This window comes from Sparus aurata, chromosome 23 (genome assembly GCF_900880675.1).
Source record: "Sparus aurata chromosome 23, fSpaAur1.1, whole genome shotgun sequence".
Classification (NCBI taxonomy): Eukaryota; Metazoa; Chordata; class Actinopteri; order Spariformes; family Sparidae; genus Sparus; species Sparus aurata.
In genome coordinates this window covers 19,329,020-19,352,286 of record NC_044209.1, presented here as the reverse complement: position 1 = coordinate 19,352,286, position 23,267 = coordinate 19,329,020, and the positions used below count along the sequence as shown (strand labels likewise).

The window sequence follows — 23,267 nt, the reverse complement described above, 5'->3', positions numbered from 1 at the left end:
AGAAAAGGCCCCTTTAAGTTGCAATCTGTAATCCTGGATCTTTTGTACAGAGCAGGCATCGGCTCTCCTCAGTGCAGATATTTGCTGACATCTCCTGGAGATCTGGTTCAACAGCAATTGAAAAGGTTTGATTTGGCCCAGCAGATGTTTCTCTGAAAGATATTAAATGAATAAAAACAATATGAATCACTGTCTATGCAGTTTTTATTTTTATTTTTCATGAGGTACAATGCTTTTTAAATACAAAAGATTACGAGTTATAAATGACTGTTAATTATCTGACTTCAAGTGGGGCAGAGTGACACTTTTTGAGTCATGAAAGGCACGTGAAACAAACAATGTCAGGAATTTTACTTGAAGATCTTGACATGATTGTTCACCCTGGAATTACTACTGGAATTTGTACATTGGGGGAAAAAAGACCTCACTGAGCTCCAGGCAGTATTTTCACAAGAAATCTGTAAATTTCTGATGACATATAAGTCGACTAACTTTGGATTTGTGAAGCCTCACATCTCTTGTTTTAAGTTTTTACATTTGATCAAATGGACACATATTGCATGATCTTCTTTTGAAGGGCATGTTTAAAACTTTCAGTGCTCTCACTGCGAGAAACAAGCTGAAGGTTAATATTCAGGACGGGCTGGAGTCTGGCAGGTCTTCTAGCAGCGGCATCGACTCTGCTGCTGTTCACGCAGCGCCAGGAACATGTTCAGCTTCATGATTAAAAATCTCTCCCGTCCAGATCGACTATCAGACCAGCTCCGGCTGTATTGTTTAATCAAACATGTTTGATTTTTATGATACAAATCTGAACATGATCATGAGCTGACTGTGTGATGCTGGTTCTTTCACACCCAGGATTTTAGGATTCCTACTGCACACTTGAAGAAGTTTGCCTGTCGGCCCGCTACTCTCTCTGCCTCAGGATAGCCATTAGATCGATTTGAGGCAGATACAATAACAGATGACCTTTCTCAGGACTGGCGGAGCGCTTGCAAGGAGTGAGGTGAAGAGGTTTAGGCGAAGATAATATTCAGTGATGACCTCATGTCTCCGAGCTTCAGTGAGGCCGTGTCAGACTCCTAGGGAACACATTTGTTTTACAGGTATCTCAGTAGGAATGCAGCCACAGATTGTGCACAAATCAAACCCCTCTGGACGCACAAGACAAAACATGCACCATCCTATTGATTTGAAAGGACATCATTTACACCCTGGAGGCATATGGTCAAACCTCAGAACGTTTGTAGCTTAGCAGCTACAGTGAAGAATTTGGCTTGGAAAAGGGTGTAAATAACATCTCTTTTTAATCAATATGACATGGTTTATACAGTTTAAAACGAGTCCCAAACTACTTCAGTTGTTTGGAGAAATGCTGCAAAACTGTTTTGCTACAAAGCTCCTGCTTTTTGGACTACAAAACTTCACCTGACTTTCCATCGGCATGGTGATGAACAGATTATGACAGAATTTTCATTTTGGGGTGAATTTATCCTTTAAGGCTTTACTATTTGCCCCTTAGGCTAAATTATAATTCTGGGCTATGTATCCATATCTTGTAAGTGTAACTGCACGACTTGGGTGTCCCATTGTGTGTTTTTCGCATTGCCTTATATGATCCTCTATATCTTGCATTGATTTGATGTATAAGAGGCAATTTTGATTGCTTTGGTAAACAACATGAGTTTGCCTTACCTTACCTGTGCGAGGATAATAAGTTGTGGCGACAAACATGAGTTCATTTTTCTATGTTTGGATGTGTGTGAAAAATGAGGTTGTTTTTACGATTCTGACCTGAAGGGGGCAGCACTCCATCCCGCGGCGAAACGACGAAGAAGATGGTCGTGACGTCACATTTGTGGGCGGGTGTGCTTGTCACTTCCGGCAAAAATACAACAAACACTTATGCTAGCAGTACAACAGAGTGACAAGTTCGAGCTAATTCGAGCAGATTTTTTTGCTGTACTTGTGTTTAACTGAACCCGCGTTTCGACTGAAGGCAACATACCACCAGGTCGGTCCGCAACACTTTCTACCAAGATGGCTGTTGGCTAGTTCAGCTTATTTTCCACCATGTTAGCTTAAATCGCTTAGTGACGTTCACGCTACCTAGCTAGCACTAAATGAAAGCTCTGTGCAGCCCAATTGTTTCACCTGTTCTGAATGCTTTTACTTTCGTTTGCATGCTTTCTAACTTACCTAGCCACTGTCGTGGGCTGCTACTGTCACTCAGGGATGATTGGTTTGATTTAGCATTTAGGTAGGCTGGATAATATCAACTTTTTAGCCAGGCTAGCCAAATAGCACATCACTTTAGCTAGCTAACTTCTTAATTTCTCTGCAGAATTTGATGCAACACACAGGGCTTGTTAACTAGAAATGTAATGGTAATGGTAGTGTAGTCGCAAGAAGCAAAACATGAGTGACAAAGCAGCATCATGATGGAGTACTATAGTGCTGCACATGTATTAAAACATGTGTGTTTGGTACGGACTCATACAAGTGTCACATCATCATTTTTTGCAAAATAGAATATTAAAATGTGTGATGCTAAAATGTTCATTCCCAATAGTCGTGAATCATAGGGCAATAGCAATATTCGTCAAAAAGTAGGGTGGTACCATATGGTGCTGTCCTGTGCTTCTTTTAATAGGAGTTCAGCTTTCATAGTGATTCATTGTCGATGTTGTTCACCAGGGTAATATGTCGAATTAATGTTGTATGAAAAAGAGCGGATCGATTGTTGAAAGTGCCCTTTATGTACATGTGTGATGCTTTACACACGTGTTGTTATTATTAAAGAATAGAGAGAAGTTACCAAAGCAAGGTCACATTCCGACTTGAATGTGTTTTTGTCTGTATCCTACAAAATGGCACCTACCAATATAAGTGCAGTTTTTCAGAGCAGTAAGTAGTTTTGAGCATTTGAGTACTTTGTAAAGAAACAAACAATTAATGAATTTTACCTGAAATGAATGGAAAGCTCTTGGTCCTGCAGTAGATTTTCTCCTCAACCATGGATGCCTGTCACATAATCAAGTTAAATCTGTCCCCTCTTCTTGTCCAGATCCATGGTGGCAGGTTCGGTGCTCATGGAACCGTCCACTAAGCCTGGGACCAACCAGGTGGCTGATGTGGTGTTTGTCATCGAAGGGACGGCAAATCTTGGACCTTACTTTGAATCTTTAAGGAAAAATTACATACTTCCAGCTATTGAGTAAGAGTGCTCAAAGACCCTGCATTTGCTAAATTATTTCTTTATTATTCATGTTCTTATGTATAAATGCCTTTCCTTTTTTTTTCTGTAGATATTTCAATGGAGGGCCCCCAGCAGAAACAGATTTTGGTGGAGATGTGAGTGGTTTCTTTTTTTGGTGCAAAGGTTTTAGAGAATGAATGTTTGGGAAAACATTTTTTTGATATTGCTAATAATTCCCCTGTTTCATTTGTCCTTCTAGTATGGAGGGACCCAGTATGGTCTTGTGGTATTCAACACAGTGGACTGCGCTCCAGAGTCATATGTCCAGTGTCACGCACCAACCAGCTCTGCCTTTGAGTTTGTTTCGTGGATCGACAACATCCAGTAAGTGATTATTACAAATTTGACATTCTCGTGGATATTTATTGCCTTTTTTCTCATCACAGGGATAAATGATACAGTACTGTTTGTATTTATTTTTTTTCACAAAGGTTCATGGGAGGTGGAGCAGAAAGCTGTAGTCTAATTGCAGAGGGACTCTCTGTGGCCTTGCAGCTCTTTGATGACTTTAAGAAGATGAGGGAGCAAATGTAAGTATAGAACAATCACTTTACTATTGCTCCTGTTTGATCATCATAAAGTAATGAAATCTTTGGTAGCGTGTTGGGAAAGACCCGTGTTCATGGTCAACATGGTTGTCATTTTTTTGCTTGGTAATAGCAAAGTACTGGCTAGGGCTGCACGATATTGGAAAAAACTGACATTGCGATTTTCTTTAACCCTGCGATATATAATGCGATATGAAAAAATACAGGAATTTTCATCAGATGACCTGAATAGCACTTTATGTTATGCTGCATTTCAAAATGATAAGCATTTATATTTCATATGAGCTCATTCATGCGTGCTTGCGCCCTCCCAGAACTTCCATTCCCCATGCTGGCTTACTTTCGTTTATAAAAATTACGTCCGTCTAATTTTCCTTCGGGTGCGGGTCGGGCTTCGGTAACAATTTATAGCGGGTCGGCTCGGGTGCGAAATGTAATTTGTGCTACTGTAGGAAAATGGGTCGGATGCAGTTTTAAGTATGGCGTGTAAGAGTGGGTTTTCAAAATAAGACCTGTGCAGGACTCTGCTGTGTGGTACCGACGTAAATGGTCAAACAAATTAGTTGTGTTACCTCTCGTTGTGGCAACAGATGCAAGGCACTGTTGACACAGAACACGTGTTTGGTCAATATCATCCTTCCTGTAGCCGAAATAATTCCAGATAAGTGACGTTGCTTTTTGTTTTTGGGACCAAGTCTTCGTTTTCGCGATTTTCTCTTGTTCATTGCTCATTTTTCAATGTTGTTACCAGCGACTCACTCCATGTGCAGGGGCATGGTCTGCTTTGGCACACTGATTAAGAACTAATGTGATTGGTGAATCACTGTGCATGCAGAGTCTGCACACAAAATTTGAGTCTTATTTTAAACAAGTTTACAGACTGCACTTCAGCTTCTTGAAGTAGTAACCACCACAACTGAGTGATGAAGCCGACGTGGATGTGTTTGACCTGTAGCTCCTCTGGTGCCTCCATAGGCTGGTCATAATAAAGTATATAATAAAGTATCCTCTAAATTCTTGCATTAAATGTGAGTCTAAAAAGAAATCCTCAATAAGTTAAGAATTCAATTAGTAATTTTTCCTATAGAGGTGCTGTCAGTGATGCGAACCTCAACTTTTTGCTCTCTCTGCTTTTTTACCTTTGCCAGAGGTCAAACCCACAAGGTGTGTGTGTTGCTGTGTAACTCTCCTCCATATCTACTTCCTGCTGTGGAGAGTGTGAGCTACACCGGCTGCACAGCCGACAACTTGGTCAAAATCATCAGAGATGTGAGTTATTGCTGATATTGCAACTTATACACAACATATTTTGTGTAATAATCCTTGTCCCAATTGGCCTTTGAATGAAGCTATATTAATGATATCTGTAAAAGCAAAGTGAATGTGTTTTACTGAATATATTTATTCTTTATATTTCTTCTTAGAGAGGAATTCACTTCTCGGTGGTGGCTCCTCGGAAACTGCCCGCACTAAGAGCTTTGTTTGAGCGAGCGTCTCCAGTTGGAGGTGCAGTCGAACCCCATCCAGACTACAGTCAGGACCCCTTCCACATGGTCCTCGTCAGAGGCATCTCGCTTCCTGGTGAGAGACACCATTAAACAACTTGTTTTCCTTGAGCTCAGACAACTCTGTCTAAATTAATTCAAGTGTCTTCGGAAAGACGGTGAGAATGATTTTAACAATATTTACTGTATGACTGTGGCCCTTCAGTTTGAAATCTTATCTTATCCTGAATAAGCAAATTTTTCTGTGTTTCCAGTTAACTACTTCATTAATGCCATTACCAGTGAACGTTATCACAAAACCCTACAGCTGGCAGTAGATATTGCTTCACAACCCAGAAGTTATGCCCTTTCAAACAGCGTTTGCGAGTAGCTGGTGAAGAAGTTGAATGTTCAGCGGCCAAAGTTTTTTTTAAGGGGTTAGTGGAGAATATGGGTCTCAATATGGTGATCGATTTTCAGGTCACAGGTAGGGGGACGGAGGAAAATACAGAAATAAGAAGAGCACAAAGTCAAAGCTTTTTGTCAAGTCTGTCTACTAAGTCAAAACTATCATCGCAGCTTTGATAATAGAATTGCTCTGAAAGAAATCTCTTGAGAGCTGTAAAGGTCTCTTATGATGGTGAGGCAGAGCCAGTAATTGCCCTCGATGGCTGCAGTAAGTCAAAATTAAAAAGATGTATTTTTAAGCATATTGTCTCTTTTTGTGCTCCATAAATAATTTCCAACTCACTTACATTATTGAGACAGAAAAAGGCACACACCTTCTCAGACAGGAAGATTTTTGGAATGCTGGTACAGTATAAAATTGTTTATAATCAACAATAGCGCAGTTCAGGTTTACAGTTTCTCAGTTGTAGCAGCTGCATTCTTGTAAGCTTCTTATCTCCAGACACACCTTTGATAGGATGTTACACCACTTTCTTTCTTTTTTTTTTTTTTGCATTTTTCAGCGCTGGCAGATGACTAGAGTAAAGCCGGCATTTATGTTATCTCTTTCCATGCATCTTTGTTCTCTGGGCTTTTTCATTGTGGTGCTAAATTCCTTCCCTGTTTTTGTTTTTTCTTTGAGATACTTCCTCTACCAGCAGCAGGTTTCCCACCAGTCTGATTTTGCTTTTGTTTAATTCTGGACGGTTTCTTAAAATCACATCGCTACTAATATAGTTGCAAGATATGAATTGCTAATTTCCCATGGGTTGATTTATTTTGGAGATATTGAAAATGTCACTCATTTCCACTGTAGGATGATGTTATTGATCATGAGAAGTCATTCTTTACTTTGCTGAAGTTAAAGCTGTTGTAAATAACAACTTTATGAGCTATTCATAATGGTTATTCCTACACTTTTGTGTGTGTAGGAGTGAATTCATTGTTAAATTTGTCTTTTCTTTCAGTTTTAGCAAAGCACAACACTTTCACTCCCACAGTGGGAGTAAATGCGCATCTAAGAACTGTGTAAGAACTCTAAGCTCATCCCACTGTCTGTCTCCAGTTTCCTCAGGTGGAGCACCCGGGCCGCTCAAACCTGTCCTCCCTCCTCAGCCGCTGCCTGTCAGTCAGCCTCATGGTGGAGCTTCACAGGCCCCTCCAACCATTAACACAGCCCACCCTTATCAGGTAAAGGGGACAGCAGCCACACAGCGTAAGGCTGTCTGGAGACTAATTCCCGCCGCCTGCTTTTGGCTCCGTTTCAGACAGCGGTGTTTATGTTCCTTCCCTAAAACGTTTTCACCCGCATTGTCTTCCTTTAATCTGCTCACTGACAGAATCCCCCCCCCATGACTGCTGCTCAGGTGGCTGCACAGATGGCCGTGGAGGCAGCCAACAGCCAGAAGAGTCGCTGTGAGTTACTGGTGGACTCTGTGGGCCTTTGTGAACAATTTATGTTAGCTGAGCTTTTAGTCTCTTAAGTCTGACTGTTGAATATTACAGTAAGACAGATTTTGTGCTCTCATCTACAGGAACCTTAAAAAACAGTATCTTTAGATCACTAATAATTAATCAGTCATAATGATTAATTAAAGTTACCAAATATAAGTGTGGAATCTGTTTCTTATGTTCTCGCTCCTTCCTCCAGTCCCAGGATTGGTCAGTCAAGGTGCTCCGTTCACCGGTCAGCCAACCATCCCATCAGTCGCCGGGGTGAAGCTCAGTCAGCCCAGCATATCGACGGTCACTACAGCAACGCAGCCCATGATGCCGCAGCAACAAGTTACTCCTAATCAGCAGCAGCCAGTCCCGCCCCCAGGACAGCCTGTACCCAATCAGCAGCCGCAGGCCCAGCCACAGCAGCAACCCACGCCGAATCAGTCCGCAGTGTCTTCAGCACAGCCCAACATGGTGAGTTATTACAATCAAAATAAAACCAGTAACACCGTTTACCGCTGGGTCTTCAACTTCAGCAGCTTAGTGACCTATCTATTCAGTTACAGTCCATTTGGCAAATACAGCAATTTGGTCAATAGTTCAGCTTTTTGGAAGATAGATATATTTGCATTTGTGCCAAGAGTGAGAAGAGAAGATCGATACCACTGATAACTGTCTGGTAAATAAAAGGCCAGCAGGTGATTAGCTTAGACTAGCAAGAATGGAAGGTTTTTTTTTTTCATTTAAGGTCTTTTTTGGCGGGGTTGTATAAGCAGAGACTTAAGGAAGTTGCTTTGCCTGGCCAAGAAACACTCTGGTAAATTGCTAACCACAAAACTGTGTTTTTCCTTTTTACACTTTCGTTTCTAAACAAATTAAACAAACAAGATATAACTTGATCATTAGTTAGTTGTAAGCCAAGTTCAGACCAAAGATTCACAACGAGAACAAAACATCAATATTTTAAATATTCATACTTTGACTTAAGTAAAGGATCTGAGTACTTCTCCAAAAAGTCACCATCAGTAAGGAAACATGGGTTGAACATATCACCTTTTGGACAACTTGTTTCTGATTCGTCACTGACTCCTTTAATGCCACATTTTTGCTGTTACCTCTTATTTGATTTCGAGTTCCCTGTTGTAAGTTTTTCGTAACCAGCGTTCAGTGTTGTTTGAATAACGGCACGGCACCCAAGTGAGGACTTCGTTTGCTTTTCTCACCCCGCTGTAAACACCATCAATGTTTAAGCCATATTGATATTTTTCAAATGTTAGTTAGAAATAATGCAACCAAGACTTTAATCTGTGACGCTGTGGCACCAGCAGCCTGGGGCTGAGTTTGCAGACGAACGCACTGTCTGAAGTCTAATATCAAAATGAATTTTAAATGTTAGCGCTACTAACAGATCAAAACCACACGGCATTCGCTTTTCCCTGGAAATCATTGTGGGTACAGTCATTGTTTTTGTCTGCTTTCCAGTTCATTCATTATTTTTTTCTTTAGTAGTAAAACATACTTTGGTTAATATAAATTCAATGTTCTAAAATTAGCCAAAACAAATAATTTATTACAATCCAGTTCAACAGAAATACATGTTTTATATTAGCAAATCAATGAAATCATCTAGTAGTCCATGTGTTCTTCCCCCTCTGAATTGACAAGCAGACATATATTTCTGACTCTGAGTTAACCACACGTGATCTTCCCCACTTCTATCTTCTCAACAGCCTGGTGTGTCTGGACCTCCAGGCAATGCAAATCCGATTGGACAGCAGCAAGGTGTGGCCAATAAGATTATAGCGTGGACCGGTGTTCTGGAGTGGCAAGAGGTAACGCTCAGTAAAGTGTGACTCCTAAAATAAAGCTGTAAAGTAAAGCAATATTAGAAAAACCCTTTAAGAGAAACTGTTTTTCAGACCAATTCCTGCCGTTTTATTAGAATCACTTACGGTGCTAACAACTGAGTCTTAACTGGTCTTTTTTTCCCTACACAGAACTAGCATATAGGATTGAAACTCAGTTTTAGAGGACGTGAAAGCCGTCCTAGTTCAGTGGTTTCCACCGTCAGTTCTCCACTTTCAGGAGACAAAACTCAGTTAAAGAAATAGTTTGGAGAAATGTGCTTATTTTCTTTGATGGTGAGAATTAGATGAGGAGAATGTTACCACTCAGATATATATGTTCAATTTTATTTATTTGTTTTTATTTAAGTTTTTTTTTTTTAAAACAAGTTGTGGTTTGTCAGGGGTTTATGTGTTTTTTCTCAGTGTGGCGTGGTTTTGCAGGACGTAGCGGTGCACCCTTCGGCGAGCTCTGTCCCCGTCACAGCCTGTGCCCTGACTGCATGTTGTTTTCAATAATTAGTGTATCTGACCTCACTCTATGTGTAGAAATAGTGACGGTCTGCCTTCCAAAAAACATTTGGAGAAGTTTTGTCCCAGAAATCCTTGAAAGGGCAGGCCTTTAGGCAATAGAGTATGAAACTGCACAAAGACTGATTACACACACAAGTCGTGCTGGATGAACTGATCTTGCACTTCACTTTCACATTGGCGACCAAAGTTGGTAGTCAACTTTTTGGTTTATTGATTTTCATTGTCAGACTTAGTAAATCCAGTGTTTTCAGGTATTTAGAAGAATATTTTCAGTTTTCTGTCACAGTTGGGTAGGTTTAGGAAAAAAATCGGGGGTTTGGATTATAATAACGTGAACTTTCACTTCCAGACTCGAGAAGCTATGATCACAAAAACAAACTCATCTCTGCTAGAAGTGACGGGTGAGAAGACACCCAATGCGAGCGAGCAAGAATACACATCAGGATTTTGTTACTGTCAGTCAAAGCCAAACTAGCTGTTTCCCCCTTTGTCTCGTCTATATGCTAAAGATAAGCTGACCGGTTTCAGTTTTTATGCTTTCTGGACAGGTAAGAGAGAGTTATCAATCTGCTGCGTGTTTTCCCCAAAATATCTGGTCGTTGGATTAGTAAAGTTGCTGGTCTGATATCCCAGCTGTAAATCGGCCTGTATTAGGCAGCTTGAATTAAATCCAGCAGGATCTGATCATCGAAACTTGTGATCATCACCACTGTCTAAGACATATCACTGTGGTAAGTCTTAATAACCACCTGTCATTGATTGTTCTACAGTATGATTAATTGAACATCATTTCAACAGTCCTACAACAATTTGTGGAGCCCAAGGTCAAATCGATTTAGTCTACAGTGGCAGTGCTGAGCCAGGAAAAAGGATGTTAATGGCTTTTATGCGACAGTCGGGAGGCCCTCGAGTGTTTGTGTTTGGTGGACGGACTCGGATCAATCACCTCGATCGACTCCAGTCTCGTCCTCCCTCTTCTGCTCATCAAAATTATCTAAGTCCGTTAAATGGGCAGGGATGAAAGTGTGAGCATGTGCAGCCGCAAACAACCTGAGTGGACAGATTAGGAGCATGAAGCATTGCTCTTAATCTGCCATTTCCACCTCCAGCTCACTCATTAAGCTTTCAGCTCTGTAAGTGATTCTCCTCTGGAGTAATCTGTAATGTTGGGGAGAATTACACTACAGACACTGAAACTCATTTGAAGAAATGGTTGTTGATAAAAACTCTCCAAGGGATGCCAACGCACTTGGCTGGCTCTTGCTCTGAGTACAGTGTTATCAATATGGCTCCTTCTGTTTTGGCTGAATTTCAATCCATTAATTCATGAAAGATTTTGTTGTCTGAATGAAGAGCTCTCCAGATCGGTTAAGGTACATTATTTTCTTAATCCACCACAAATTTAAGGTAGATGTAGGATTGTGCAATAGCTGTCTACATCTTTCATCCCCTGGAAATGGATAACTCATTTGTCCACACAGAAAGTCAAGCACAATACGTTTGTAATAGATAGCACAGGGACTACAGAGGGCCTGACTAATATGTGATTGATTGGTCATTGATCCTGTATTGATGCCCCGAAGATGAAGAGTGCCGGCTTCCCCCAGTGGGGTTGCCATATCGATGCGCTTAGAAAGTACTTCTTTTTTTTCTTTCACTCTTGACATTTTGCAAAGGAACAGGTTATCTGCAGGTCTTTAAAAGTCCATCCATCCATCCATTTTTAATTGCTTGTCCTGATTGGGGTCACAGTGGCAGAAAGGGTGAGCAGGGCCGCACACATCTCTGCAGTATCTTCCAACTGCTCCAAGGCCAGCTGGAAGATGTAATCCCCCAGCATGCCCTGGGTCTTCCCTTTTGTGTTCAGCAGTTGTTTTTTTTCCCCAGAGACAGTTGGAAGGAATCCTTGTCTGAGACTTGCCACTAGTGAATCAGAACACCTGACCCTCCTCAGCTGCACCTCCTTCACTTTGATTGAACAGATCAAGCAGATTCATGCAGAGAGCTGTTGCTCCTGAGTTTGGACCCAAAAACTGGGCACTATCCAGGTGGCGTTCACTGACAAAATGATGATACACACCCTGTTATGTCCTCCCACACCGCTAAACAATGCCTGATTTGGTCTGAATGAGGCCTAACTTCCACCTACTGTCAATCCCCTTGGACACGCGAGCACAGCTGCTCTCTCCGTTGGAAATGATGGGCTCATAATGGGCGAATGTGAACACAGCCCTCGCCAAGAGTTTAATGGCTACCAATGGATCACAACAGTCACCGATGCACCCTGTGATCAGGCAGTTCCTCTGCATCTATAAGACAAGTGTGAAAAAGTGAAAATGTCAACCACCATAACGCCTGAATCTGAGCTTTTATTAATTAGTAAAATGATTTTTACCAGAAAACAGTCATATAATTAAGTTTGCAGCTAAAATAAGGTATTTAAGTGTGCAGCATCTCTTTAAGGGGTGGTTGTAGCTCAGGAGGTTGAGTGGGTTGTAGTAATTTGAAGGTTGCTGGTTCGAATCCCCGGTTCCCCAGGCTGCATGTCGAATCCTTGAGCACCTTGCATGGCAGCCTCTGACATCAGTCTATGAATGTGTGTGAATGGGTGAATGTGAAAATTGTTGAAAAGCCCTTTGAGCGGTCAGTAGACTGGAAAAGCGCTATAGAAATGCAAGTCTATTTAACATTTAAGCCGTCTTCCTCTTCCATTGCTGGAGCATGCAGCATATTATTATGTTACAAGCCTCCTGTAGATATGTTGAATAATTCCAAGCAGTTGGCAGGAATGTGTGTCATCTAACGTGCATGCACATGCATCCTTGTGTGCATGTAGAGACAAACAAAACAGGAACTCAAACGACTCCAACTTTTTAGCTTAAAACCTGAGGATAAAAACTTCCATGAGCCCACAATACTTCCATTTTTTGTTTTGATTAAGACCCTCAGTGGTAGAAATGACATACTGTGTGTTTAAATTTAGTTTTATCCTGTCCTTGTACCCGTGATGTAATGTAAACTTTTAGATATTTGAGTACCTTGTTGAATTTAAAGTATGGTAGTTCTGACAGCTGTCTAAATCTAAATCTAACGGAATACCCATAAAGTTATATTTTTCATCCAGGTGTTCTTCAGACTCGTATACTAACGATGCACTGCTTTTTGTGCCCCTCCTTTGTCACTGTATTATTCCCCACAGAAGCCTAAACCCTCTTCCATTGACTCAAACACCAAACTGACACGTTCTCTGCCATGTCAGGTGCACGTAAACCAAGGGGAAAATCTGTGAGTATCCAATTAAACACTTCAAACTTTTATCCGTAGTAAAAAAAGTGGTCTTTTTGTACTCGCAGCTCAATGCATGCCGTTGTGTGTCTAACCAGAAACACGGAGCAGTGGCCACAGAAGCTCATCATGCAGCTGATTCCACAGCAGCTACTGGTGAGACCGCTTTTTGGGCAGCTTTTATTTTTGAGTGTGAAAGTGTTGACTCTTTTTTATGAATGATGCATAACTAAGTCTTTCTTTGCACATTCTCTCCGCAGACAACCTTAGGTCACCTCTTCAGAAACTCTCGAATGGTTCAGTTTCTGTTCACCAATAAAGACATGGAGTCGCTGAAAGGGCTCTACCGCATTATGACCAGTGGTTTTGTAAGTTCGTTGAACACTCTACCTTTCTCTGAGTTTAAAACCTGTGTTTTCCTGCTCACTCCTGATCTTATCCATCATTTAGTGCACCTTCAGTACATTTCCCATGAGTGGCAAGTGAGTGCAGGTCCCACCTCTGTCCACCAGTTCATGAGGTTGAGTTGCAGTGTTGCGCTATAGACTCTAGAGGGGGATCCAGGCCATACATTTAGTCACTGTCAAGCAAGATAAGATGATTTTAAACATGCTTTGCAGCCAAAATCTTGTGTTGTTTAGTTTTGATTCAGCACCATTAGCATAATTATAGTGGTTCTGTCCGTATAGTGCATTGTTACTCAGTTAATACCAGTGAGAAATACTAGAGGCTTTAATAGAGTCAGTCCAGCTGGGCTCTGCCTCTTTGCCTGAATTTGATTTACAGCCCAGAGAAAGCACAGAATGAATCAAGTTAAAACTATTTGCATTCAATTTTCAAAACCGATATGTTTGATTGGGCAAAGGAGCTCAGGAGTAGGTTATGTCCCCAAGCTCGCGCCCATTCCTATAATTACGCCAGGGTCCCTTGTCAAGGTCTTAATGTGCCTTGTGACCCTCCCTGCAGGCCGGCTGCGTCCACTTCCCCCACACAACGTCGCCCTGTGAAGTGCGGGTGCTAATGCTGCTCTACTCATCCAAGAAAAGAATATTCATGGGCCTCATCCCCAACGACCAGAGCGGCTTCGTTAACGGCATCCGGCAAGTCATCACCAACCACAAGCAGGTCCAGCAGCACAGAGCGGTGAGTGGAGCCACAGTGGGTACAGAGAGAGAGAGGTTTTGTGTGGTGGTGGTGGTGGTGGTGGTGGGGGGCAAAAGGAGGTGATAATGAGAAGGCATTATAGAGGAGTACCCGGGGAACTGAGGTGCATTGTTTACGGAATTAAGGTGCATTGTTATTGACATTTCATTTAAGCGAGCCCAGTATCTTCAGAGCAGCCACTAACATCTCTCTTTCTAGTAGCAGCTTATGGGACTAGCATTAGCTAAATTCCTTCTGCAACATTAGCTCACTGTTGCACTCTTTTTTTAGTTTCTAGTGACTTTGCCGTTCAGGTGTTCATCACATTCTATGCTGTAGCACAGAGGTCATAGTTAGTTTGTGTTAGTAATGTTGTGCTGGATAGAAATGTATTCAGAGGTGTTTCTAAAATTCTGCCTTCCTCGTGTAAGTAAATAATAAAAAAAAAAATACAGTCGTGTACAACAGCACCTTTGACGATGAATTCAGGGTAAACAAAGGATTACATTTACACAAATTTGCAACAATATCACCAAAAACTGAATATAATCTATGTTGCAAAGGAAGAATTTGTTTATGAGCTGTTGATTTGAATTGCAATCGATTGTGTGGGCATACCTTATAAAGTGACCGCTGAGAATATATCAGTGAAAATAACAGGTTCATTGTCTAATCTACAGCACCCAAAACAATTCCTTATATCTCAAATTTGTCTGTGTTTTTACTTAGTACATCTTAGATTAAATCAGATTAGATTGATTTATTATTTTCCATCTCAGTGGAAATTCCCCTTTGACTTCTCCCAAAGTACGATAGGTATATGCACTGCAAATAGCACAGCATACCATTGAATATATTCTTATATGAGTTCCCACTGACCTTTGGGACGCTGAATCGAAGGGCAGATGGTAGCAGGTCAAACTCTGAGTGCAGTGGGTGTGAGATATCTACACTGGTAAACTAGTGCAGCCAAGTGCAATATTGACAACTCAAGAGCTTTTTTTTTGCTCTTTGCGCACAAGTTGCTGTATTAATTTGTTATGTTAAATGATGAAATAGTTTCAACTAGACTCCTGTCTGCTATTTCAAGTTGGCTAATACCAAAGCGCCTCGGCTTCCTAATTAAAAACAGTCGTTGATCGACTCTCTTCAAAATGCTGTTGGTGTGTCATGTCCAAGTATGTGGTGGAATGAGATGAAACACTAGAAATTACACATTTACTCTGGTGTGAGACAGTTTCCATACTGAGAAGTGTTGGTGGGTAAGTCGATCGATGAAATATAATTGAATTGTGAAAATGTTTTGGTAAGCGATTCAACATTTAAGTAATTTCTAAGCAAAAATGCCTTAAAATTGGCTGTCCCTTGCTTCTGAAATATGAAATTTTGTGGTTTCAATCATTCTAGTCAATTTTATTAATATAACTCAATATCACAAACAACTTCAACAGTTGGCAAAACATGTTCAGCAGGGGGGGTAAAAATGGAGGAGCCACAGAGGAGGGATCCCTCTCCGAGGAAAGAAATACATGCAGGAGATGTTGTGGGTACAGAACAGACTATTTCTAACTAGTTTTTGCAGCTGATGCCAATACCAATGTAAGGGATTAAAACAATTCCACTGGCAATATATAGGACAGATAAATACACCTTTTTTTTTTTTGTTGCAGTCATCCCTCAAAAATACGTAATGGAGGCAAGATATAACTTTATTGCCTAAAATTACATCAATGCACTGAATTGGTAAACTTCACTGTAGATACAATAATCATAAATCAAGCCAAGCATCATTTTCTTCACTGTGCTCTTTAAAACCACAAAGTTTTCATATCGGTCGATATCAGTGACAAGGACGACTGACGACGCCCAAGCTGCACGGCGTCCTCGCGGTGACCTGGACGAGGACAGGCCGGACAAGACAATGAGTGAAATATATCAGAATGTATACAGATTTTGGTAACAAAAGTATAGATACACCTTAAGAAGATTGTTAAACATAAGTGAGCAATAATCCATAAAGGAGCCATAAAGATATGACGGACTACATCCAGTTTATATGTGTGGCATCGGGAGAGAGGAAGAGGTTCCCAGGTGGCCGCCGGTCCAGCGTAGAAGAGAAGGAATAGAAACCTGAGGAGAAGTGAGAAGAAAGTGAGAGAAACATGAAATATAAATGGAAAGCTTAAGAGAATGATTGAGGCCCAGACTGACCCATTGAAAAAGTCCTATGTCAGACAAACAAGCATTTGAGCACGTCTCATTGGGCTCTGGGACACTAATTTACATTTTTCACAGTTTTGGCAGATTGTTTGGATTAATCAATACTGTAGTAATAATCCCTGTGCACTTTAATGTCATCGCAGCAGTTAAAAGTACACTCATGTTACTTTGTCAGCTGGTGGCACTTCTTACTGATTATTCAAAACATACAACAGAATATTCACATTTATCGCACCGCCGTCTTTGCTGTATTATGCAAAAATGCGGAAAGTCGTGGATTTCAGCTTTAAACAAAAAACAACTGGGGTAGATATGAATTTTTCAGCTCGGCCTCCCCAGATGTTAACTATTACATGAGCCATGCTGTAGGAGAAGCGGTCCGTGCGTACCTTTAGGGGACAGCAGAAGCATATCTGGAGACAACGAGCCCCCCTCCCCCCAGCCCTCTGCACTCAATGTAGCTCTTTTCTCTGACTTCATCACAAGGCAACAAACACTGCTGCCTTGTTGACATGACATAAAATTTCACTTCCCCGTCTTTGTTCATCTTCATCCCTGGAGACGGGGGTGATTTTTAAAATGTGTCCCCTGGATTAGCCGTCTTCTCCATCCAGCTATTGGCATCCAGTAAAGGGTGGGGGGGTGGGGGGTGTTGGTGGTGGGTGCTGCTTCGCTCTGAAACAATGCCGCATCCAGTCACAGAGAAGCAGTATGTCTCCATTTAAAAATTAAGCCTGTTGTCCCGTTTAACATGACTTGGATCACATTTCTCCACGCAGTTTGCCGTCATCAGCGGCGATAACGTTTGCACATCCACCTTGCTAATTTTATGTCTTCGCAAAAGCGCGTTGGCACTATATGTAACTTGAAGCAGCGTGTGCGTGTACGAGCATCGGGGCATTTAGAGAAGGCAGAAGACATGAAATTGTAATGAAGATTTTCTTTTTCTGCCTCTTGTGTATCATCACATATTCAGTGCTGCATTGCTAATAGGGAAGCGCTACAGCAATCTTAACGTAATTAAAAATTTCAATTTGGACCAGTAGTTAAGGTTTCTCTGCGCAAAGCCCTGGAGTGGCATTCTTCGGGAACGAGATTGCGGCGTGTTCTGTTTACAGCCAAGACAAAACCGAATGTTTTTTACCCTGGAAAGAGTGATGCAGGCCCTAAATCGTGATCCGGAATTTTACAGGTTACTGGGTTAAAGACAGGAGATAAATCACCGCCAGGAGGAGAAGAGCGGAAAGAGGCAGCCGATTTGTTAGTTCCCTCAAAAGACCTAAAGCTGCATGCTGCACTGTTGTTGTTGGTCAGAAAACACAGCATGCATTAGCGCAATCCCAGGGTGATTTGTCCCGATTCAGCAAGATGGATGGGTGAATGTGTTTTTTTTTTCCCCTTTATCATGCCATTTTTTTTTATCTGTAGTTAATAATTTGTGTCTAAAGAAGGGATTCCTCCCCGTCTCTCCCTCAGTGTTGAAACACAAAAGCCACCACAGCTCAGTTTCACATTTTGCCTTTTTAAGCTTTTTTTTTTTCCTTTGCACAGAACTGTGCAATTAAAATGTGAAATTGAGTCAGAGTTTTACAGAGGCACTGTGTAGATTTGGGGAAAAAGGGAAAAGATCTTCATTGACGAATTGTTTTATTAAACTAAATAAATAAACTCTTTGTTTTCATGAATGAATGCACTGAATAAACAATTTCATACTGTTTTACTTTGTTTACATTTGGTGGACCCCGCCACCTTTCTAGCCTCAAACAGAGTTCTGGGGACCTTATTTTCCTCTGAGAACAGCTTGTTTACTCATGGAAATAATACATATTTCTGAGTTTGTATTATTACCTCATTAATATTTGAAATATTAGAATTCTGGGTTTGAATTTCTTCTCCAAAACTACATAGTGCCCATTTAGGTATTCAACAATATTTCTGAACCTTACAGGTGGGTTTCCAGAATCTGTCGCCAAGGAAAGCAACAGGTTGCTTCTTTTTTTTTCCTCTTTTTTTTTTTTGTTCTCGCCGTTTAAACACAGGATGGATATTGTATATGACTTTATTCTCTCCAGATTTTACGAGCAGCTTTAGTCATCAAGCCTCAGTTTGTTTTAAACGGTGAAATCCAAAATAGCAAACACCTCAGCAGGTGGTGCTTGAAGTTAAATCTCCACTGGTGTATCATCACATCCTTGTTTGTGTTTGCTTACTTACCATCTGCACACTCTCGAACAAAGGCAGTGAATATTTGGTTTTAACCCAACACTCTCAGGGCTGTTAGCACGGCAAACATCCATTACATGCAGAAAATATGTTGACTGGAGATATTATAGATTCATGATGACGATACAACATCAGGATTTATACATGTATTTATTCAGAAGACGTGCGATGAGATCCACAGTCCTAGTTTCATGCAGAGTTTGATTTGTCTTACTTGGGTTTCGTCTTCTGTCTCTCACACTAAAGGATCTCTTCGGCATGGAGAACTACTTAATACATTACCGAACGAGTACTCACCACACACTAAGTTACAAACACAAAGCAGTGGTGACACATTAAGAAAACACAATCACAAGTATCATTCAGAGTGCTTGAGAACACCATTAAAAACTCTTTCCAACTCATTCTCAATGAGGATTGTGAGTAAGTCCACAAAGGTGCAGTGCACGAACATGTAGTTTCCATTTTCTGTTATTTCCCTTTTTACAGTCTCATAGGACCCAATACAGAACCCTAGACTGACATGATTTGGAGATCAGACCTTTGGTGTTGAATGCATCTTCTGTAGAGCTATTTAAAATCTAAAAAGACTGTTTAAGACTCAACATGACAGAGAGGAAAGAGGAAAAACAAAGTATTTGTACTGGGTAACTTCAAGGTGTTAATGAGTACAGAGGTGAAGCGGAACAGTGGTGGAGAAGAGTACGTGATGACTCCATAAATAAAGCTGATAAAACGTTCTATTCTTATGTATGAGCCTGTTGGAAAACTTACTGCTGTTTCATTGTGTCTCTAAGCAGCAGCTGGGCGGTGGAGGCGGTCCGATGCAGGCCGGTCAAGTCGCCCCAAACCAGAACTTCCTCAACAGGCCGCCCGGCCCCATCCCCGTCTCCCACGGCAACGTCCAACAGCAGGTAAGTGAACCCACTCGGTGCTGGCATGTCCGCCTGTGTCTCCACACTGGCTCTCCTCTCACACGGCCTGTTGTCGACACCTTTACTGCTCCGGTGCCCGCTGAATTCTGCATGCCTTACTGGTAACCCTTTCCTCCACTGTCCTCTTTTTTTTTTCCTCACCCTTCCACCATTCTCCCCCACTCCTCCTTCTCTTTGATCTGTCCTGTGTCCAGTCTGTGGTGGTGGGCATGCCCCCTGTTAGTCAGGTCTCTATGATGGAGGAGCAGCAGAGGCAGAACAACATGGTGAGACCCGCAGTAGCCTCTCAACATTGAAGAAACATGTGTTCAGGGTATTGATTGGTTCTTAGATGAAATTTGTGCTTTAAATTATAATCTCATTATTCAGTGATAGATTAGCACACAGCAGACCTATCAGTACAGTGTATGTTTTCCAACACAGGTATGTAGACTGTTAAAAAAAAGTTTCATTGGTCGCACCAGTGATAAAATGTGTTATAAGGAGCACCTAAATGGAGTTGGGGACACAAGTGCAACCAGCGGGAAAAGTTAGTCTGGAGCTCTGAAGTTGCCATTTTCTATTGAATGTAAATGATGTTCCCGTCTTTGTGGAATTTCTTGACATCCGGTCATTTTTCACATGTTTACGAATACTGTATTAAACATGTACAAATACGTGTATCACAGACGCACAGCCACTCCCATCCCACTGCTCCGCATCACGCTGGTGGACGATTTCCTATCAGCATGTGTCGGCTTGGTGTTCATCTTGCAGCATGACATAGAGGAACAAAAAACATGTTTCATTGACAACTTGCATGCATATGTTTGTATTTTATGTAACAGGAACTGTTTGCACTGAGCATGAGGTGACATGCACTAAACCAACAGACAAGACAGACTTTGTCCTTTCATGTTTGTCCTTAAATACTCTGTTAATGTCATCATGGAAAATAGCATCAGTTATATAAGCCTTGAGGTGGTAAACACGCCTTTTGTTAAGTTATAAAAGTTAACCCCAACTAATAAGAAAACTACAGGGATAATCCTTGTATTCTCATGAAATAACCAGTCCATAATCGTCCGTCTTGTACGATATGAATGTGGTGTAAAACATGTTAAACCTTCCTTTTTAGATGACAATGAGAGCAACCGGACCAGCCAACCAACAGCCGCCAGTCAGCGGCGCTCCCCCCAACCAGGTCGCACAAGGCGGACAAGCCCAGGCCCAGGGTCCCATCCTCCGTCTCTCAAACCCAGGAGCCAATCCACAGCTTCGCAGTCTCCTCCTCAGCCAACAGCAGCCGGTGAGAGCGCAACAAATGTCTGAGGGAATCACACACGCGTCTCATTGGTTATTAAGTGACTGTAAGTGCTCTTCTTGTCGAGGTTGACGTGGCTCCTCTGTCTCTGTGTCTCCACAGCAGGGTGGAGTGTCTCACATGTCGGGCATGATGTCTCACCAGATAGGACAGCAACTGGTCCATCCCACACCAGGAGGGGGGGCTCAAATGCAGGGCCAGTGGAGGCAGCCCTTGGCAGGTCAGCACGCACCCCCAACAGAGGTGGAAGGAGTTCAGACATTACACTCACGTAGATGTGAAACTTAACAATATAGGTCTGGAAATGTACTCATTGCAAGTTATTAAGGTTGATATCTAAAAGGCAGGCCCAAACAGAATTTGAGATTTTGTTCCATCATCAACATGAGGGACTTCAGAACTCCAGCACTGTTCACCTCCTCAGGTAGTCCACCGCGTGCTGACACACTTAATACAACAGCGCTCTTCGCCCGATCCCTCGCTGTTATCCATGTTGACAAATGTCCCCACCCCCACCTCAGTTCCTCTGCAGTAAACCTAATTCTTGACATATTGTCACGCTGCGCCACTAACTTTGATCTTAAAGCAAACTGAAAACAACACTTGACTGCCATGAAAATACAGGGGGTGGAGAGGTGTTAATGTTGAGTTTTAGAAGCAGCATCTCTGTTTGTTTAAAATCTGCGGTAAATCTGCAGAGGTGTCGTCAGAGTTCTGCCAGCGCAGATTTCCTATGTGCCTGCTAAAAGAATTTCCAAACACTCGCGTGGCTAGAAAAGTCCCAGGAGGTCGAGTCCTTTTTACCTTCAACGCAACTGCAGCATCAGGCATCCAAAGATGGAGACAGAAAGGCCTTAAAGAGCAACTGTAATTTAATTTCTTTTTATCCCATTTACTAATCTGCACGCCAGTTCTACATTACTACACACTATCTTCCAAGCATACAGTACTTTTTATTTTTTTCCATCCATCCAAAACAAAAAACAAAACTTGCCGAGGCTTGAAAAATATATTCAATCCCAGTATGTTGCATACATTTATATTTGTAAAACTTTTTTATATTGATTGAAAAAGTTTGTAGAAGTCGTGGTGCATGTATGTATTGATTTTGAGCTCTATCTCTTGATGATTTCCATTACTAAAAATATGAATACCCTTTGGTAGCCAGCCTTTTAAACCATGGTTTTAGAATCCAGTGAAGTCAGATTTTAAAAAGGGGTAAAGGTTTTTTGTAGGCGATGAAACCTCACCCATATTTCCATTGGGGGTGAGATGATAATGACTGACTCTTAATTTTTGGGTGAACTTTAACTTTTAAAACCTGACAGCACTCGTCTCTTTTAGCTATCACTATATTCCTCTCTCTCTCCACCCGGCCCCCTAACTCCCAACCCTGTGTGCAGGTCAGATCCTGATGTCTGGAGGTCAAAGAGGCACTGTACCGCAGCCCGGGATGCCCCAAGTCTCCAGTGTGATGGAGGATGAAATCCTTATGGACCTTATCTGACTGAACATTGTGGACTAAGGAGCCGTGTTCTGAGTTGAATCGCCGCCTGCTTGAGCACATACATCGGCTCTGTTGCTTTATTACAAATACTCAACATAATTAAGAAACGAATCATGAGTAGTTTCTCCTTCTTCTTCTCCTGTATCTACGGCACTGAGCAGCTGAAGTTAATTGGCGGCAGACAATGCAAGCATTCGGTTTTTTTTCACGAGAATGGTCAAAACCGACGGCACGCTAATCCTGACAAACCAAACAACGATGTTACGCTTCTGGAAACTCCTTTTCTATAAGTTTTGCATTTTATCTGAAATAGTGTTATTTTTTTCCTGTTAGATTTCTTTTTTATTATTGTTGATAAAGTTGTTCTATGAGGATTCAATAAAAAAAAGATGATGCATAGACGACCGAAGATGTTGATCATCATTGCTGCTGATGGGTGCACGTGATGCTGCCGCGCTGGTGACGGCCAGCCAGAGACTCCACGGTCCTGCTTCCTCCTGTGTGAATGCAGCTTGGACCCTTAAGGTGAGAGAGAGACTGAAATAGACACAGTAATAGATAGTTCAGTGTCTTTTTCTGCCAAATAGTGTCACAGTGTTAATTTTAACTACTCCAATATGTCGTGGAACCATAGAGAGTCCCCTTGTGCCAAGTAGTCCTACCAGATGGCATCAGTTGGCCATGATTCCCTTGGCATAACGTACAATGAGGCTGACCGCATGCGCACATGGCAGAGACTCCGCATATATGCCCACAGTCTGTTTTCTAAACGTGCCTTCATGTGCACAAATGATGCGTGCAGGTTAAATCCTGCTCACCGACGGCACTCTCCTGTCATGTACCTGATGGTGACAGGTGTGCTGATGCTACAGAGTCGAGCCGACCGTGCACGAGCACGAGACGCACACACATGAACTCCTCTCAACCTCGCACGCACGCTCCTGACGCATTCACGTATCAATTTGTGCAGGTTTTTTTTCTTCATTTTTTTTTACACGCATGGACATTGTGTAAACACACACACGCACACACACACTCACTAACAGGAAGTGATGTCAGTCCCTGTCACCTGGGAGACAGAGACGGTTGCTA

At 41.8% G+C, this 23,267-nt stretch overlaps 1 protein-coding gene across 5 annotated transcripts; it reads left to right on the top strand.

Annotated features, from left to right (window-relative positions):
* Nucleotides 1-1,859: 1,859 nt before the first annotated feature.
* Nucleotides 1,860-22,579, top strand: med25 (mediator complex subunit 25). Of its 5 annotated transcripts, none has more exons than XM_030408663.1 (20): nucleotides 1,860-2,017; nucleotides 3,071-3,220; nucleotides 3,312-3,357; nucleotides 3,462-3,586; nucleotides 3,694-3,792; nucleotides 4,959-5,079; nucleotides 5,235-5,391; nucleotides 6,808-6,932; nucleotides 7,082-7,157; nucleotides 7,393-7,655; nucleotides 8,912-9,013; nucleotides 12,762-12,844; nucleotides 12,943-13,000; nucleotides 13,105-13,212; nucleotides 13,811-13,987; nucleotides 19,228-19,344; nucleotides 19,560-19,631; nucleotides 20,483-20,653; nucleotides 20,771-20,888; nucleotides 22,072-22,579. In XM_030408663.1, exons 2-20 carry the CDS (start codon nucleotides 3,075-3,077, stop codon nucleotides 22,173-22,175), a joined length of 2,268 nt encoding a protein of 755 aa, XP_030264523.1. In that variant the 5' UTR covers nucleotides 1,860-2,017; nucleotides 3,071-3,074; the 3' UTR covers nucleotides 22,176-22,579. The 5 variants fall into 5 exon arrangements, with proteins under 5 accessions (XP_030264523.1, XP_030264522.1, XP_030264521.1 ...); XM_030408662.1 differs by having other exon boundaries at nucleotides 1,861-2,017; nucleotides 12,759-12,844; nucleotides 19,231-19,344; XM_030408661.1 differs by having other exon boundaries at nucleotides 1,861-2,017; nucleotides 12,759-12,844.
* The last annotated feature ends 688 nt before the right edge of the window (nucleotides 22,580-23,267 follow it).